Genomic DNA, 18,278 nt, shown 5'->3' on the forward strand with positions numbered 1-18,278 from the left:
GTCAGCATAGTTTATTAAAAATCTAAATAGGAATTGAATGTACCCCCTCATCCCATTGGTCACATACTTTGGCTATGTTCTCATCTCATACTGCATTAGACTACTCTATTTGCCTATTTATTAAACACCCTTGCAGTTATCATAGATCCCCTCCTACAAATGGCCTTGCCAGCATTACAGCAGTTAAAAGAACTTTGAACTCTGAACATGATATCTTTTGGTGTGCTTCTTGCTTTCATAACCTGCTTACTTTTTTACAGTTGGAACAAGATGCATTATACTACTTTAACGCAAAAAGTCAAATTTACTTTACTAACTACTGAAAATGGTAAAATTTACTCTTAATTAATAGCTCTTTTCTTTCTGTTCTTTTTGTGAGTTTAAAGGGGATCTAAATAGGTCTAATGTACTATATTAGAATGGATTTTTTCATTTAATTCTATTTATTTCCTTTTTTTTAAGCTTAATACCAAAAGTACATGGAATTTAAAATCACTAGCAGCAATGTGCACCTAAGTACCTAATTAAAGATAATTAGTGTATCAGGCAACTACCTAGTACAGCCATAGAAGTGACAATATTAAATGATTAAATGTTGACCTCTGTTTAAAAAAAAATAAAAAGCAACAAAAACTTTTCCTTCAGACTCACCTTCTTTAACAACTTCATGATGAGTCTCTCTTTCATGACTCTCATTAGGAGTTTTCCAGTTGTTACTTTTTTTATTCTTGTCAGCTTTCTTGCTTCCATTTTTACCTGAAAATAATAAATACCAGTTAAAGTGAAAAAGAAAATTAGTTTTACCAAATTAAAAAAAAAACGTTAATCAATAAAAGAAAAACAAACAGTCAACCACTTTTAGTTCTCTTGTTCAGGGTTTATGAGGAGGCATCTACTGTATAGCTATAACACTGGGTGAAAGACAGCAGCCAGCAGTGGATAGAATTCCATTACTTCACAGGATAAACATGCACACACTCACTCATCCCAGGCTAACTTAGAGTTGCCAGTTCAACACATGCATTTCTGGGATGTGGGAAGTTAACTAGGGATTTCTAGGCCTCATTATATGGCGTCAGAAAAACGACCAACAGACATCATAAAGGTTTGGGGCAGCCACCCATATAATATGCCCTGGCTTCAAAAGGTTAGGATCTCAAGAGTTGTTCACAATACTGAGTCCAAAACAGAACTGAATATGAGGAGGTAAGTTGGCAGCTTTAAAGGCCAGTGGAGGAAGTGATATCATTGGTGCCAGAACTGGAAGTGACATCTTCATTGGCCAGAAGTGAGGTCATCATAAGTGCCGGGACCGGAAGTGACGGCATCATATGCACCAGGACTGGAAGTGATGGCATCACAAGCACCAGAAAAAAACGGAAAATGATGTCATTACAAGCGCCAGAAACAGAAGTGACGTCTTCAGAAGTGGGATTTCCTGAGAATGGTCTGCAAGGAACTGAGAGAGACAGTCAGCGCACCTTGCCACCCCCTGGTCTGGTGTAGAATTGCAATTACTCAAGCCCTTTAGCTGCCTCCTACTCGCATGTGTGTTACAATGGATATACCTGCTTATTCTCATTCAAAGATGCTAATGGGTTTATCAATGAAGTAAAGGACACAAATTGCAATGAAAATTTAAATATTAATATAAGTATGATTTATTTTTATGCATGGCTCAAATAAAAGAAATTGCATCTTCCAACATGCAAATGAATACAAAGTATTCAGTACATTTTCTAAGTGATCTATAAAAATTAATTTAAAAATTAACACAATTTCATGGATTGCACAGACTATAGCTTTTGCAGCAGTTACAGCTACTTATATATTTTCTGTAATCCACATTTTACCATTATACTGTCTTTGGTGCTGTTATCTGATTTGTGTCATGTTCTGTGGCCTTGAATATATTTTGTTAACTAAACAGAAGCACATGCAATACTGATATACAGTAACTGTGTCTAATTAAAATCCTAAAATTAAAAACTTACAAAAATTGACAAAAATAAGTGTCTTTCTGTGGTTAAATAAGGAAGAAAAATCCACACGATCACAAACTGGCTACAGAGAGGGAGAATGCAATTCATCTAATTTATCTAAAAAAACTGACATCAATTTAAAAAACTGGTTGGAACAAAATACTTCAACCATTGTGGCTGTATAGGAAAATGCTTTGCCATTTCTAGTGCTGATAAAAATCGTCCCTTTTGGATTTTGCCATCTCTAGTAAGAGTAAAAGCAGAGATTATTGATCAGAAAGCTAGGGTATTATTCTCTCAGTGAAAGACGTTTTGTTTTGTCAATAAGACTTTAGTTGTTTATCACTGAGTGATGCTCAAATAGTCTCACTACTTACTAGCTTTTGACTCTGCAATAAAGCCTGTTTAAGCAGTGATAATAGGGGTCATATATAATCCACAACTTCAGGGATGTTGCGTTTAACTGGCCAATCACTGGACAACAAATATTTTTTCTCCTGAACACTTTTGGATGTATCTTGTAAAATTTCATCTTTAAATTTCATTACAACTGCCTGTTTATGTGTCATATTATAAGTATACATACAGTATATATAACAATAACTAGCACATCTGCATTGATCTAAAAGTATTGACACTGGGAAGAATAGTGTGGCATTTTTGCCTTCTCTTCATATAAAACTTAGACTGATGAATAATGTTGTGAAAGCAATGAACTTGGAAAGTGAATTCAACATTTGAAAGAGATGTTTCCACAAATAACTAATACCAAAATTAAGGAAGGCAGTTTTTTGGTCCAAAAATTAGATGCATCATCAATGACAAGTAATTCAAAGACCAGCTAGTGGGGCTGAAGGAAATCACATGGACAGTATTCAAGGATGTTGTTCAGAATTGTCTTGGCAACTACAGAGCACCAAACTCTGAATACATTGAGCTGGCTGACAACATGCAAAACCATCAAGTGTAACATGTAGCTAAAGATTCATTTTCTGCATTCACACTTGGAATTTCGTCTGTCAATCTTGGTGCAATCAGTGACAAACATTCATCAGGACATTGCAACAATGGAAAAACTATGTTATAAGGGCAAAAGGAATCCATCAATGCTGGACGACTGTTGTTGGACACTGAAACAAAACGGATGAGATGCTGAGTACAAATAAAAATCAGCAGTGAAACGTTTATAGCACAATTGAACTAATGCAATGTGTTAGCATCATTAAGTGATTAACATGCCAAATTCAATAAAGGTTTATTTCACGTTTCTCCAAATTCGTACTTGATATAGACAATCTGAAATTATATTTGTGTTCAGCTTGAAATTGTCTATCATAATCACCACAGATTCTCAGGAAGCAAAACTTTTTAAAATATGTTTTGTCCATTAAATAATACCAGTAAAGTGTGACAGTTTATTTATTAAGGTATTCTTCAAATTAGTTGTATGCTAACCATATGACTGATGCTTGCCTTGGATTCATGTGCATACCCTTTATTGCTATAGCTGCCATATCAAATAGGGCTATTCATGGAGCCCATGTTCTAATAAATGGTTTCTAGCACACCTCAGCTAGATGTGCCTAGACTGGCATCGTATCTGTATTCCAAGGTCCTTGCAGATTGCTGTGTTTAATACTGTAAGATTAGCAATCATACAAATAAGTTGTATCATTCTGTAAATTAGGGTATTGACATCCTTCACATAATAAACAACTCTTTGCAATTTTTCCACACGGTGATGTGCTGGGCTGGTAACCTTACTTCAAGAATAGGCCCACTGTTTCCAGCAGGGGGTGCACATTCCCTGGGAATAGATTCTTTGTACTTTTTACTTTATACTTTTTCAGGTTCCAAAATAAGAAAATGAATTTGCCAAACATGGATACATTCACAGGGAAACTCTAAATTGCAGAGAGTGGCCCCAGGCCGTATATTGATTGTCACAAAGCAGGGAGTACATCTACCCTTTTAAATAGTCTGCCTGAGTCATCCTCCACTTGTTTCTTCCCATCTCCCTGTCAGATTTTCTCTGTCAACTAATTTGCGTAGTTTCAGCAATATTTATTTATGGCCTCAATTACTCGCTTTAAATAAAATAATGTGTGTAGATTAAACCTCGCAGATCATACTGGCACACTTCAAACCTTTGCCTACACCTAACAAACTGATTAACAAGGAAGGCTGAGTGATGTGACACACCCTCATTCACCCAGAGGTGGTAATAGAGGACCGAAAGAAGACAAAACTGAGTGTCACTATGAACAATGCCGCACATTCTCTCTCTGACGCGTTAACATCATGTACTTTCAGCCAACAAAAGAAAGCCTACTGGGATTCCTTTATAACAACAGCAATACACCTGTATAATGCCTCACTGTGACTGTAACTGTCAAGTCAGAAGTTTTCTTTCTTTTTAGTCATTCTGGTGTATATATGTTTACTTTTGTATTGACTTCTGTAAAAAGCCAAGTATCCCCTGGGGCCAAATAAAGTACTATATAGCTATCTATAACAGATAGATGGAATTATAGGTAAACATAGAGACATATTGAGAAATAAATCAAGAGCTTCATCTGAAAATTCATCTTTCACTACTGTAACACAAACTAATAGACAAAATATATTGTTATTATGAATTTATTAATTCTGTTTGAGATGCAATTACGTCGTAAAGCCTTACATTAGAATTTGTTTTTTTTTTTTAGCAAGAGCCAATAACAAGAACTCAAGAGTGTTTATCTAGCATTCCTAACAAAATATTCACATCAAAATGACTGGATTGGACAACATTTTCTGTGAGTTTAAACAGACCCTATAACCAGCAAGCCCAACAATTTTGTTATAGTAGAGTTATAATCTAATACATTTCTTTATAGAACACATCCTATTCCGCTGAACCAGAAAATTCCTCCCGGGGCACTGTACAATGGCTGAACCTGCTCTGTGATTCCCAAAGGTCATCTGAAAAGATCATTTTCCCTTGGAGACTAGCAAAGTAAATCAAATCAAAAAATCAAAATCACCTCTTGTAAAAGAATGTCTTGAACATGAAGTTGTTTTTCTCTGGTCTAAAATGAGAAGTTAAATGTTGAACCATACTACCACAATGAAAGGAGATGAATATTAAAAAGCACCAGTTACTCTTTCTTTTTTTGGTTTTTTACTTTCCCCCAGCAATGCATTATGTTGAAGTATAATTTCTTGGAAACAGGCATACAAGGCCGATATTTATGACTTTGATTTCAGCATATTGCCACTTTCCTTTTTGATAGCTGACAAAGTCCAATAAAAAAAAATTAATAGCCCACGGGAAAGGATAATGTAGGTGGGGCTAACTGACATTTTTCTAATTTTTAATGAAGTTTCATGATAGAAACTCTCAGTTATATCTGAAGCAGCTGAAATTGTAAGACACATTTGGTTGATTTGGATCATGTAAATGCTGAAATCACCCTGTCTCCTTCTCTTGAAGCACTATTCACAAAATTTTAATTTGAAAATAGCCTAAGGTATAAATTCTATCCAATTAATCTGTGCTCATTATATACTCTTGCCACATGTTTGAATATATAGTAGTGCAAGTTGATCAGGTAATAAAGTTTCCTCTGCCTTCCAGCACTACATATTTCTGGAAATAAAGTTTTTTAACTGTCACAAGTGTAAGTACACCTCATAGTACTTCATGTAAAGCTTCTTAAGTTTGACACATTTATCTGTTGTAGCTGGGGAGACTAAGTGGTTTACTTTTGAAAGTAACGTTGCTTATTTGCTTTGAAGAGTTAACCTAAGTATCAAAATGGATGGATAAACCCTGAATGACTGAGTGTCTAAGGGTGTCAGAGAAGAAGGCCCACATAGTAAATGTTATTTTGAAGGAGTAAAACTCTAGTAATTAGAGCAAGAAGTTATAAAACCTAAAGGTATGTGTACCACGAGGGACCGAGTGTGTATTTGTTTGTGCTCTAATGTAAGAAATGTTAAAAGCCATTTAGACAACAAGTCCTACATTTTGATGAGTGAAGTCAGAGAAGCAAGAATTAAAGACCTCTCCATATTTAATGAGAGCTAACAGACCAATATATGCTGAGATGGCTGAAACCGTCTACTGACCTTAGGTTATAAATGGAAAGGGGTTTGACACACATGTGCTTTATTTTTAATCTTAATTGTTTGGTTCAAGAATAATTAAACAATGTATTTGTTTTAATTATTGGGCCATTTCATATTGAAAGGGCGGCACGGTGGCATAGTGGGTAGCGCTACTGCCTCACAGTTGGGAGACCCGGGTTTGCTTCCTGGGTCCTCCCTGCATCAAGTTTGCATGTTCTCCTTGTGTCTGTGTGGGTTTCCTCCCACAGTCCAAAGACATGCAGGTTAGGTGCATTGGCGATTCTAAATTGTCCCGTATGTGTGTGCACACCCTGCGGTGGGCTGGCACCCTGCCTGGGGTTTGTTTCCTGCCTTGTGCTGTGTGTTGGCTGGGATTGGCTCCAGCAGACCCCCGTGACCCTGTAGTTAGGATATAGCGGGTTGGATAATGGATGGATGGATGCATATCGAAGCAACAAAGGCCTGACAAGAATAACTTTAGTACCCAAGTAAAAAGTTACTTGTGTACCCACAATGCTGTTATACAGGATATTTATTCTTAACTTTCTGGAGATGTATAAGGCTAAGATGCGTTTACTTTTCTCTCATGTACAAGTAAAAACAGCACATTATCTACTTCTAACAGCAATATACCAGGCTTGCTTTGTTTGTGACTTAAACCAGTGACATTATATGGAAATGGAGCAAAAAATTAGTAAGATAACCCTGTAAATTTTAGGGTAAGAGTTCTATAATCTTCATTTGTTTGTTTTCTACTTTTTATTTTATTATTACTTATTTTTAATTATTACTTATTATTATTATTATATGACATAGTACTTCATTAGCATATTAAAAAGGCTGTTTAATTTTAGAACAGTATTACATTCTAAATTCTGAAAAAAAAGTACCAACTATACTGATTTTATATATATATATATTTAATTTCAGCAGAAAAACATAACCCTTTTTCTGCAGAAGTAAGCAGATTGAATTAGCATTCTTCCAATAAATATGCTGACAAGGGTAGATTTTCATGACAGAACATTGTCTAACAGAATGCTTTTCAATTATATATTATTTAAAAAATTCACCCACAGGATTTGGAGTAACTATTATTTCAAAGCTGTCTGAAAAATAATTTAAGTGATTTTTTACTATATGATTTGTGCACATGGCACTGCAAAATATGATCTAGCACGTGTCAATGAATAATCACAAGAGGACCAGCAGTTCATCTGTGCACCATTTATAAAATTATGTATACGCAGAGCACAAGTCACCATAGCAAATGGCTGCTCCATTGATAGCAGAGGCGCGAGGCTTTTTTTATATTTCTCATTCTTTCAAGCATCTTCACAATATATTCTTCTATGCATAAGATGTTCATTCAAATGCAACTGATTTATTATTTGTGTGGAGTGTTTCCTTTCAAGGCCTACAAATCATTCCAGGCATATCAGTATCTCACTATTTCATTTTGTTTAAACCACCATGGCACACTTTTCTACTTTCTTAGTGCCATCCACTGAGGGTGATGCTTATTAATACTCTTTTCCTTCCCATATTTTTTTCAACTCTGGAGCATAGCCGTGATTGTGAATTCCATCACTTCATCTCCCCTGCTTGCTCTTTACTTACACCTGTGTGGGGGTGGACAAGATGTGCCATGGGCAAAACTGCACAGAATATCTTTATCTCAAGAATGGGGAAATGGAGAGAAGGGGTGGGGACAATTTAAGCAATGTAAATTTCAAACAAAGTGTTTTCTTTGTCTCTCACAGGTATTTTATAATCCCTTACCAGGAAAGTCCTCTTTACATTTTTTAGTCCAAGTCCCATACTCTAGGAGCTGCTTTAGTTGGCCAAGCACTTCTGTGATCATTGTCAGGACTGCATGCTTTTATTCTAGTCCAGTACTGAGTGCCCAAGACACTTGCAAGTAATTGAGTTATATTAGAAAATGTAGGATCAAATGATAATACAATTTGTTTAATTTCATGTAAAAATGTAGTGTAGCAGTAGAGGCCCCTATCGACCTCTTGAACCCACACGTACCACGCCAAACACCAGGTAAAAGTACAATTAGTATTTATTTTATAATAATTACATGCATTAAGCACCCTCCACTCCACACTACTCATACAATACAATACAATAACCAATAATCAATCCTCCTCTCCCAGACACTTAGCCACCCTTCCTCCCAGCTCAGCTCACTCGTCTGGGGTTTCCCAGAGTCTTTTATAGTCCCTGACCCGGATGTGGTTCCAGCCCAGCAGTCCATGAGTCCTCATCACTTCCGGGTCAGATTAAAAGTCCTTTTTTTCAACCCGGAAGCACGTCGTTCCTTCCGGTCATATGATCAGGACGCACTTCCGGGTTATAGAGCACGTAGCACTCTGCAAGCCTCCCTACAGCGGCTCCTGGTGGTCCCCATGGTATCCAGCAGGGTTGTTTATAAAAACTACAATGTCCATAAGGCCCTGCTGGAATTCGGGGAACTTCCATGCCGCTGGGAGGGCTCCATCTGGCGGCCTGGAGATGTGGACCGGAATATTTGGCCGGCCATCCCTCACAGTAGCTATGTTACCACGAGGGTGAGAGACTAGTCATTTGCTTTATGGGGGTCATTGGGCGATACACATTTCAGTATTGCACTTGCCTGTCTCTTTTACCAGTAACTTGCCCTTAAGGTAGCTTGTATTTAAAAATCATACTTGCTTTTATACTCTTCACGCTGATGTAACAGCACTTAATTTATTTATGTTAAGTTATTATCAAACCCTGGATTCTCTAAGTGTCTATTATTTTTTTTTAGTTCCATAGTTAAATACATTGTTTCTGCCAGAAAACCGGCAGACATGACTGGGTAACTGTAACACAATCTCATATAAACAGAGCATGAAAACAACTAGTCCTCTACTCACTTCCAAAAGAATGTTGCAGAGGCCAGTCCAGAGGACTCACATAATGAATTTTGTAATTCTTTCGGTCAGTTATCCCCTTCTAGAATGCTGTGGAATAGCCCTGTGTGCACCGTGTTTGCTGCACCAAACCGTCAGAGAATAATCACGAGTTGACCAGCAGTTCATCTATGTACCATATATTAAATTACTTAAAACTTTTCCTTTTATTTATAATATCCAATATAGATCCTTCATTATGAACTTAACTAGTATATGTGTATATGCTTGTGGCTATTGGTGTATTCTTTACTGACTTGAAAAACATACTGTATCTATTATAGCAAGTAAATACTCATAATATCTGAACAACATCATACTAAATATATATACATTATATCTAGTTAGGGACATTTAGCTGGTCTCAAAACATTAAAACTATTGACATATATTTTGACTGCTGTGAAGGTAAACTAATCTCCATGTACCACAACACAGTATCAATGACCCCTCCCTTTTGACATCTGTGTTAAATTTTGCTACAGAGTAGGTTTTAGTATGTGTAATTTGTATAAATGAAATGTCCAATATGTATTAAGTTAACTTAACCAAAGAAATAGGGAACAGGGAACCACAGGGTATCAGTCATAAAAAACCCTGAGATCAGTCCCATTAATATAATAAACTGAGGACAGCCAAATATTGTAACTCACCTACAGACAACACAAAACATTTTGATGTGAAAAGCCAAATTAAGAGACAGAGAGAAGACAGACTAGCATCAAGGGGATTAGCATTAAGATTACAGCCAAAGAGCCATGGTATTTGGGATCCCTGTAGAACTAATGAAAACTGTATTCTGTTTTTCTAAAGTACAAATTTATTTTTTCTGTGTATTTACTGATACAAGGCAACTACTAATTTTTTTTTTCATATTTTAGGTTTGGACAGGGATAAAAGTCCAGTTAGCAATATTGTCTTAGATACATACAGGAATATGCCTGTATAGTACATTGTATAGAGCAATGAATAGCTACTTTCTATCGAATTTATCAAAAGCCTTTTCTAAACTTGACATATTAAGAAAGGGGATACTTTTTCTATTTATTATGAGACCTTTTGCCATTTTTTGCCATTTTTGGTCAGTAAATGAATTTTAAGACCTTCTATTCTTTTTGGATAAACAGTAATTGGTGCCTGGCATTTGGTAAGGATTCCTCTCTAACTTCCTTAAACATAGCTAGCAGTAATAAAGAGAATTAAAACAACTTTTTTACAGAATTCTGCTAGATAGTCAACAGAGCCTTTGGCTTAAGTAAGTTACTTATTTTGTAATGTTCAGTGACCGCATTATTCATTTCTTTGATTGTATTCCAAGCTTCGTTCTTATGCATCTGTTTAACTAAAATGTGATTTTTCTCTGTGTTCACACTGATGGCTTGTGTTAAGTATTACTTGTTTTGTTTCCTTTGTGGTCAATAATGAATTCAGTTTGTAATGGTATTTTTTCAGCAGTGGCCAATCTTGCACATTTCTCATCAATGTTAGGAATATCAACAATGAATTCTTCTCCATTTCTAGGATGAAAATTATGTTTATGAAAAAAAAGAAATCATCCTTTTTAAAGTACTTGTATATGCTTTATGTGTTTTTTAGAGTATTATAGCAGATATCTCTATAGCTACTTTAGTCTCACCAATTGAAAGTAGGTTAACTTGCACTTAATATTTGAATTGATTTTTTTCAGTTCCCCACAGCTATAATAGAATGCACTTCATAATCAGTGATTGTCTCTTTTTTAAATAAAAATGTGAACATCACAGGCCATTCACCTCTAAAAGCTGGTCCTGTTCTCCCGGATTGTCTAAAATAACATCAGTCCATATCTGAAGGTCCCTGAAGTTCTACACTCCACCACACTACTTGCTATTTTATTCCATGTATGTATTGTTCTTTGCATCTTTCTTTCTAACATTTAGATGAGATCTGCTCTTCAAAAGATTCCAAACAAATCCCAGTATTCTAGTTAAAGAACAACTACTATACAGTGTACCAATTCCTTTCATAATTTTAAACACTTCAATAATGTCACTTCTGAATCTCCTTTTTTTAAACTGAATAGGCTGAATTCATTTTACCTCTCCTCATACCTCATATCTCTCAAGTTGCTCTCCTCTGGACCTACTCTAGCAGTGCTACATCCTTTTTGTAATATTGAGACCAAACCTGTACACAGAACTCTAGGTGAGATCACACTAGTGTATTATATAACTTAAACATAACTTCCCTGCACCAAATCTTCACAAGCCTGTATGGTGTCCAAGTCCCACTCCTCTGCTATTTTTATCATAATTCAAAGGAAAAACCTGGCCAACCCAAACTCTTTTGTCCCCGGGTTAATCCTTAATATTAAATGAGAAAATTATAGCACTTTCATCTTTTGAGTTCATGACTGAGACCTTTAACATTCAAGCTTATAAAATGTAATGGTTGATTAATATTATACAGTATGGTTTTGTATTTTAGAGTTTTTCTTCATTAATTTATAAATGACATCTTGATAATTTTTTCAAAGTTCACATTGTGTCTTGCCTCATTTTAACTTATCAAAAATTTTCAGATGCTGAGTCCTACACACAGTGATAGCTAAGAATAGCAGTGTAATCTTGACTCCCCAAATGAGGCTAAGTTCAAGTTCATTTTAGAATCCAATAAAATTCAAAACTAAAATCATTCCTCTTCAGTGTTGAGTGGAACTGACTGTGAAGGTGTAGGCAGGCTCCACACTCCCTGTTGCCTTTGGGAGTCTCTTGAACCTGCCATTGTCGATAATGTAACGAAGGATGGGCCTCAGCAGATGGGGACACACATACAGTAAGGGGTAGGTGCAAAAGGTGAATAGAGCTTTTATTAAAACAATCCAAAAACAAACAGTCTCCAAATAAATAGTGCAGTGCTCCAAAAGTTCAATAAATAAATAAATAATTCAATACATATGAACAGTGTCCATGTGGAGGTAAAAAAATAAGTCCAATAAATATTCCATAAAAACAATATTAAAATTAGAGTGCAGGAAGCTTCTCTTTAAAATTCAGTCTCTGGTGGAAGCTTATAAAATCGACGTCTCCTCTGCTTATCCTACATACGGCCTCGCAGCAGAGGAAATGCACAACTGACAGGCGCAGCAAACCTTCTTTTCTCAACACCTCGGTGAACCACATCTCTCCTAGACTCAGGTCCCTGCTGCCATCTGTGGCCCTAGCAGGACGCCATGTTCAAGCCTCCCTTCTTCGACTCTTGCTGCGGAGTACTGAAGCTACATGAACCACTTATCTGGAGTGGGTTTCTTGATCCCCTAAGCATCAGCCACACACTCCCCTAGGCACTTTCTCCTCATGGTTGCCTGCCTTCTTTCTCTCACAATGGCTCTCTTTCCCTTCCTTCTTCTCTCTTTCCCCTTTAACCTCCCTCTATTCTTTATTTTTGTTCATTTCTTTTGTTCTTTTTTTTCCAGTCTCTGTGCTTTTTCTGCCCCTCTTTGCCATGCAGGCTCCTTTTATACCTTTCCACTCTAATCGGATGCAGGTGTAACACACTGTTACATCAGAGGCACAATAGAGGCGCCCACCGATCCGCCCACCTCTGCATGTGGATGCCGCATGATCAGCCAAGTACCTCATTTAGCCACAAGGTGAAGCGCGTTCACTCACACCTGCACCTGAATTGGAGCCCCACACCTGGACCATCTATCACACACCTCCCTCCACAAGGTGGCCAGTTGCACAGGAGGGCTCCACCCTTCTCTCAACTCAGTGCAACTGGTGTCCCAGGTCCATGGTGTGGCCCTACTCTGCACTAAAACAATAAAAGAACTAAACCCCTTCTTAAAACAAAACTCAGGTCCCCTTCATAAAAACAGAACACTTATAGAATAAGAACCTGAAAAAGTTACTAAAACCATGAATCAATAAATACAATCCATTAAAAGTTCTAAAATGTCCTCTTCTGGCTTGGGTCTGTGGGGTCTACTGTGAGGACAACAGTCAGGCACCTAACCCATTTTCTGATTCCTTTTGTACTATTCAGTCCCATCCCACTGCTACCACCAAACATGATGTTCCACACCAACCCAAACCGTCACCCTGACACAGTAGCAATCCAATGAATAAATTCACTGTTTTATTCCTCTGTTGTAATACTGTGTATAAAATGCTTGTATTGTTCAAGTTAATTTATGATATAAAATAAAAAAGCATTAAATCTGACATTGCTGTGTTGGGTAGGATGGTTTTGTGTGTTATATTTTCATGTATTCCTTAGGTTGCTCCAGTTTTTCTCCCAAAGACACGTATATTAGTTTAACTAGTGATTCTAAACTGGCTCTGTGTGTGTGTGTGTGTGAATTTGTGTGTGTGTGTATGTAGGTGTGTGTGCGTGGGCTATGCGATAGACAGGTATTTTCTCAAGATTTGTTTTTGCCATGCACTCAATGCTGTGGCATAGGCTCTGACTCCATACGATCCTGAACTGTATTAAGAAAGTTTGAGAAAATATTAAGTCTATCCGTTTTTCTTTTTCCTTATAATATAGAACATCTTGACTACATTTGTTTGTTTGTTTTAGATTAGAACATGAGATCATAAATAACATTTACCTTTGTGTTTTGTTCTCTGATAACAGTTTAAATATGAGAAGTCTCATTTCTTATACCTAGTACTTTTAATATGTTTAACTAGTTTGGCACTTTACATAATACTTAATTTAGAGTTTTGTTTCTGGAGTATACCATTTATCTAAAGCCAAATGACGAAAATTAATATATATTGAAATGTTTTATGTAAATAAACCAAGCTGATTAAAGGAAGTGTTATGTATGCTTTAGTCATTCTGCCATGATGCTTTGAAGAAGGCACATGGGGGCTCTACATATAGGTGTCAATAAAGGACAGCCATGTTTGAATTTCACATATAACAATGGCTCAAAACTCTTCTTTATTTAATATTTCCACAACAGTGGGCATTGTTTGTTTCCATGTAAATGTAATGAATTTAAGAAGCAGTATATGTAGAGTGTTCAAATTAATAAAAATGAAATAAAATATATTAACTTCTGCATAATTTTAACAGGCTAGCTGGAACACCCTGCTATTTTATATCTTTAAGACATGCCTCTCTTAATTTTCTAAGAATTCTGTCTTACCTTAGACATTTCTATTTTATTTGAATTCTAAATTTATTGTCATAGTTATCTGGCATGTCATGCTGCTCCAGCCTATACAGTACATCAGTTCTTTAATTTACCAAATTTATGGATATTTATTTATGTGTTAATATTCATCTTGAATACTGAAATAGGCAGTTAACTGGAAACTGAAAGTCATTCATAAATAACTCAAGATAGTGAATAAATAATATATAAATAAAAAAAGTTAAAATTTAATTTAAACCCGAGAAACAGAGAAAATGTAAAAATTAAGATGTTTAATCTAGGCCTTAATCAGATGTGTATGCAAGTAGATGAAAGAGAGTTATTGTGCAATACCACAGAAGATGAAAAGGTTGGGAGATCAGAAAGGCACCCATTAAAGAAGATGAAACTTGATGTTAAGATATTAGTGACTTAGAGAAAAGTTAAATGTGTAATAAAAGGTTTATTTAGTGAAACTTTGATCTTAACGACAACTTTGATGATCCTGTAACTATTCTTTCTTGTAATCAGCTCTCTGGTAGACACAGTGGTGTGCACACTACACACTCTTGAGCAGGTGAAGTTCTCACGTTGCCAGATCTACTCAGGATGGTTTTAGGCAAAGAAAGTGAGACCCCAAAACTCCACCATCTTATTACAACTCATAGAACAAGTACAGTAAATGTGACATGAAACTATCCCACGTTTCCTCTCATGATCTCATTGGCTATTGCCTACTGCTATTCTCAGTACTTGTTATATGTCTGCTTACATTTCAAAATTTTACACCAATAATTTCCAAATTGTCAGAGTGTTTTCTATGACTCAAACACTTGGTCAGAATACATCTCTGGAGCTGCTCACATGTAATGAGTATCAGTGACGGGCACAAACACAATTTGGCTCCATTCTGCGTAGTGTTACATCAAAACAAGAGGTTTTTTAGTATTCTTTTATTTTCTACTGTAACCCACTTTCCAACTTTTTTACATACAGTACACATTCATGTAGCATTTCCCTGACCATTTGGAATACTTTTTAAATGTCATTTAAATGTTAATTAAAATGCATCCTGAAGTATATTCATCTTTAATGAAGTTTTCTCTTTGCTGTTCCTGACTTACTTTCACCATCTAATCTTAACTCAAACTACAATTCTTAATTAAACAAGCATGGATTTAAATAATTATAACTTTGCAAGTGATACGATTTAACAAGACCATTTACATTTTTGTTACTCCTTGAAATGTCAGTCATGACATAGCATGCTCTGCCAAAGTTATTTAAACAGTGTTAGAAAGATAAATTTACAATTCTTTTAGACCAGGGTCATGTCAGTTAAAATGTTCTAATTAAATTACAATGAGCGTATGTAATACATGTGAAGTCTAAAATAATTTGATTTATGAGAAATGCAAAAATTTAAATCAATTAACATCAACCTGTAATGTAAAACAACATCATAGGATGAACATGAAGTACAGTTAACTGCAGGAGTGTTCATCTGATATATAAATTGTCTGCAAAAACCCTCAGGGATTCATGTCTTGTATGACTAGAAAATAAAAAACCCCAAATTAACGTAATGTGGTACTCGGGGTACATATCAAAATATATTTTTAGTCAATGGGTGGTTGTGTAGGGATATTCTCTTGGAAAATTAGTAAACATGATAAACACAACTACGCCAGCTACAGATTGCTTAGTGACTGGACACCTCTTAGTCAGCAGGAAGCCTCTTACAAATCTAGTAACAGCAATGGAAACTTCAAGCAGTGAATTGCTTACAGCATCAGCTTCATTAGAAGTAATTATTTTGACACAGTCATTATTTCTCATTTGAACACTCAAGGATACAGAGTAATATATCCCATTCTTTTGTACACCTCATTCATCTTCAGTGCTATTACCAAAATAAGGAGAGCCCTCTCACAAGATCTCGTTGTTCTTTTAGCTCATTCTGTCCCTAAAATCATTGGCACATCTGGTAATTGTCTGTCACTTGTTTGTTATACACAGTGGTGATGTCTTTTTGTCAGATACTGTACATTCTTTATTATTAATGCAGTAGAAGAAACCACAATCGTTGAATCTGGGAAGCTACATGGTCATTAATACAGTGATTACAAAAAGCAACCATTCTGATGAAAGCATCTGTGGGTGGTTTAAAGAAACGTATCTTTTACATGCATGCACTGATCTGATTGATAAAAAAAGTAAATCAAGATGCTGCATGCTAATTACTTTTGGTACTAATGCTGCACAAAGCCTAAGCAATTAAAGAAAAGATATATACCTAGAAGTTTCACTGAAAAATGTTCAACATGCTTTATTTTCAACTTAATATACTGTATCTTTGCTGGGTCGACAAGTGATTCATGTGCCACATTTTTCTGTCCTGGAACTAACTTTTTAAGGAGTGGCCAGTTCTGTTGAGAATAGTGTGACTCTTTGGCACAGCTGTCCAATTCACAGATGAAACAACAGTACTTTGTATAGCTGAGCTGCAGTCCTAGTAACAGAGCAACAACTTTAAGATCTCCACAGATATTCCAGTTGTACCTGCTATACTGGATGTGCTTCAGCAACAGTTCCATATTCTCATACGTTTCTTTCATGTGTGCCGCATAGCCAACAGGTACTGAAGGATAAACATTGCCATTCTGTAACAGAACAGCTTTCAGGCTTAACATTGACGAATCAATGAAGAGACACCACTCTTCTGGGTTGTGATCACAACCCAAGGCCGAGAACAATCCTTCAGTGTCACAACAGAAACAGAGAATGTTGACTTGTGCAAACAATTTGGTTATATCATGATGTCAGCCTCGAAACACAGAAATTTTCATTCCTGGTGACAGCAAACACTATTCCTGCAGTCTCAAACCCAGAAGCTCAGCTTTTGCTTTTGACAGACCCAAATCTCTGACCAAATCATTCAATTCGGACTGTGTTATCGGATGTGGATCGCCTGATGAGCATGGTTCAAAATCCGGGTCAATGTCACTGTCAGCACTCTGCATTGCAGTTTCTTCATCTGGTTCATCTAAGGTCCAATCCTCTGGTGGTTTCGAAGTTGGAAGACTGTCGTCATGTGGCACAGGTCTCATTGCTGAAGGCAGATTAGGATATTCAATTGACTACTTGTTTTTGGCAGAGAAACCAGACACATTAGTCAAACAGAAGTAACAATTCATCACATGGTCTTTCTGTTCTCACCATATCGTCGGAACAGCAAACGGCATTGTCTTTCAAGTGCCTCTGAGCCAGGCTCTCAGACTGACAGCACATGTCGCACAACAAATGTGAGGCGCCCATTCCTTGTTTTGATCACAAGCCGAAATACAGATGATAAGCTTTCTTCACAAGAGCAGTCATCCAACATCTCTGAGGCGCAAGTGTATATTCGCCACAGATATAACAGAATGTATCGCGGCTGTTACAACATTGACGAGACATATTGCCCAACACCAAAACGTCTATAGCATCAAGCTTACTTACTGTTATATTGCTACAGATACTATACTTTACTGTACTGATACTATATATACACACTATATTAACTAAATGAGCAGGATCGGTGTATGCAAGCCACCTTTATAGCATGCTGAGACAGCGTCAAGCTCGTTCAGACCTGCCCAGGATGTCAACTGCCACAGAACAGCTTCCAACCTGGCCTGATTCCATGCCTGGACATGCTCAGGCTGCACAAACCGTTGTTGATAAGTCACTTACGGGAGAGAAAATGTTTGGATACAAATAGAAAAAAAAAATGACAAAACTGGAACGGTACGTGATGGGTAAATTTTGATGTGATATTTGTGATCAGCACCCAAAAATCTATAAGAAACACCCAACAGTGTTCAAGAAGCAAAAACTTTGTTGCGCAGTGTTATCTGCCAGATTATGTAAATGTAAGTTTACACTCAAACTATTATACTCTAGAGCAGAAGTTTCAGTACATATAATTACAACTCGGGCAAAGTCCCATGAACAAACATTTATAGGACAAGAACATAAATTCAGAGAAAACTGTAATTCAGTGGGTATAAATGTAATCCACTTGTGCAATGAAGTGTTGAAACAAAAAGACACTACCGATTGCAATCA

General features: G+C 36.4%; 1 protein-coding gene across 1 annotated transcript in view; it reads right to left on the reverse strand.

Moving 5' to 3' along the window:
• The window catches only part of LOC114646877 (inactive carboxypeptidase-like protein X2), a 357,898-nt gene that overhangs the window by 274,790 nt on the left and 64,830 nt on the right, over window positions 1–18,278 (reverse strand). The window contains exon 2 of the mRNA XM_028795245.2: window positions 652–756. Coding sequence (XP_028651078.1) covers window positions 652–756 — 105 coding nt within the window. The remainder of the gene's footprint in view (window positions 1–651; window positions 757–18,278) is intronic.

The sequence above is a fragment of the Erpetoichthys calabaricus genome, chromosome 2 (genome assembly GCF_900747795.2).
Source record: "Erpetoichthys calabaricus chromosome 2, fErpCal1.3, whole genome shotgun sequence".
Classification (NCBI taxonomy): domain Eukaryota; kingdom Metazoa; phylum Chordata; class Cladistia; order Polypteriformes; family Polypteridae; genus Erpetoichthys; species Erpetoichthys calabaricus.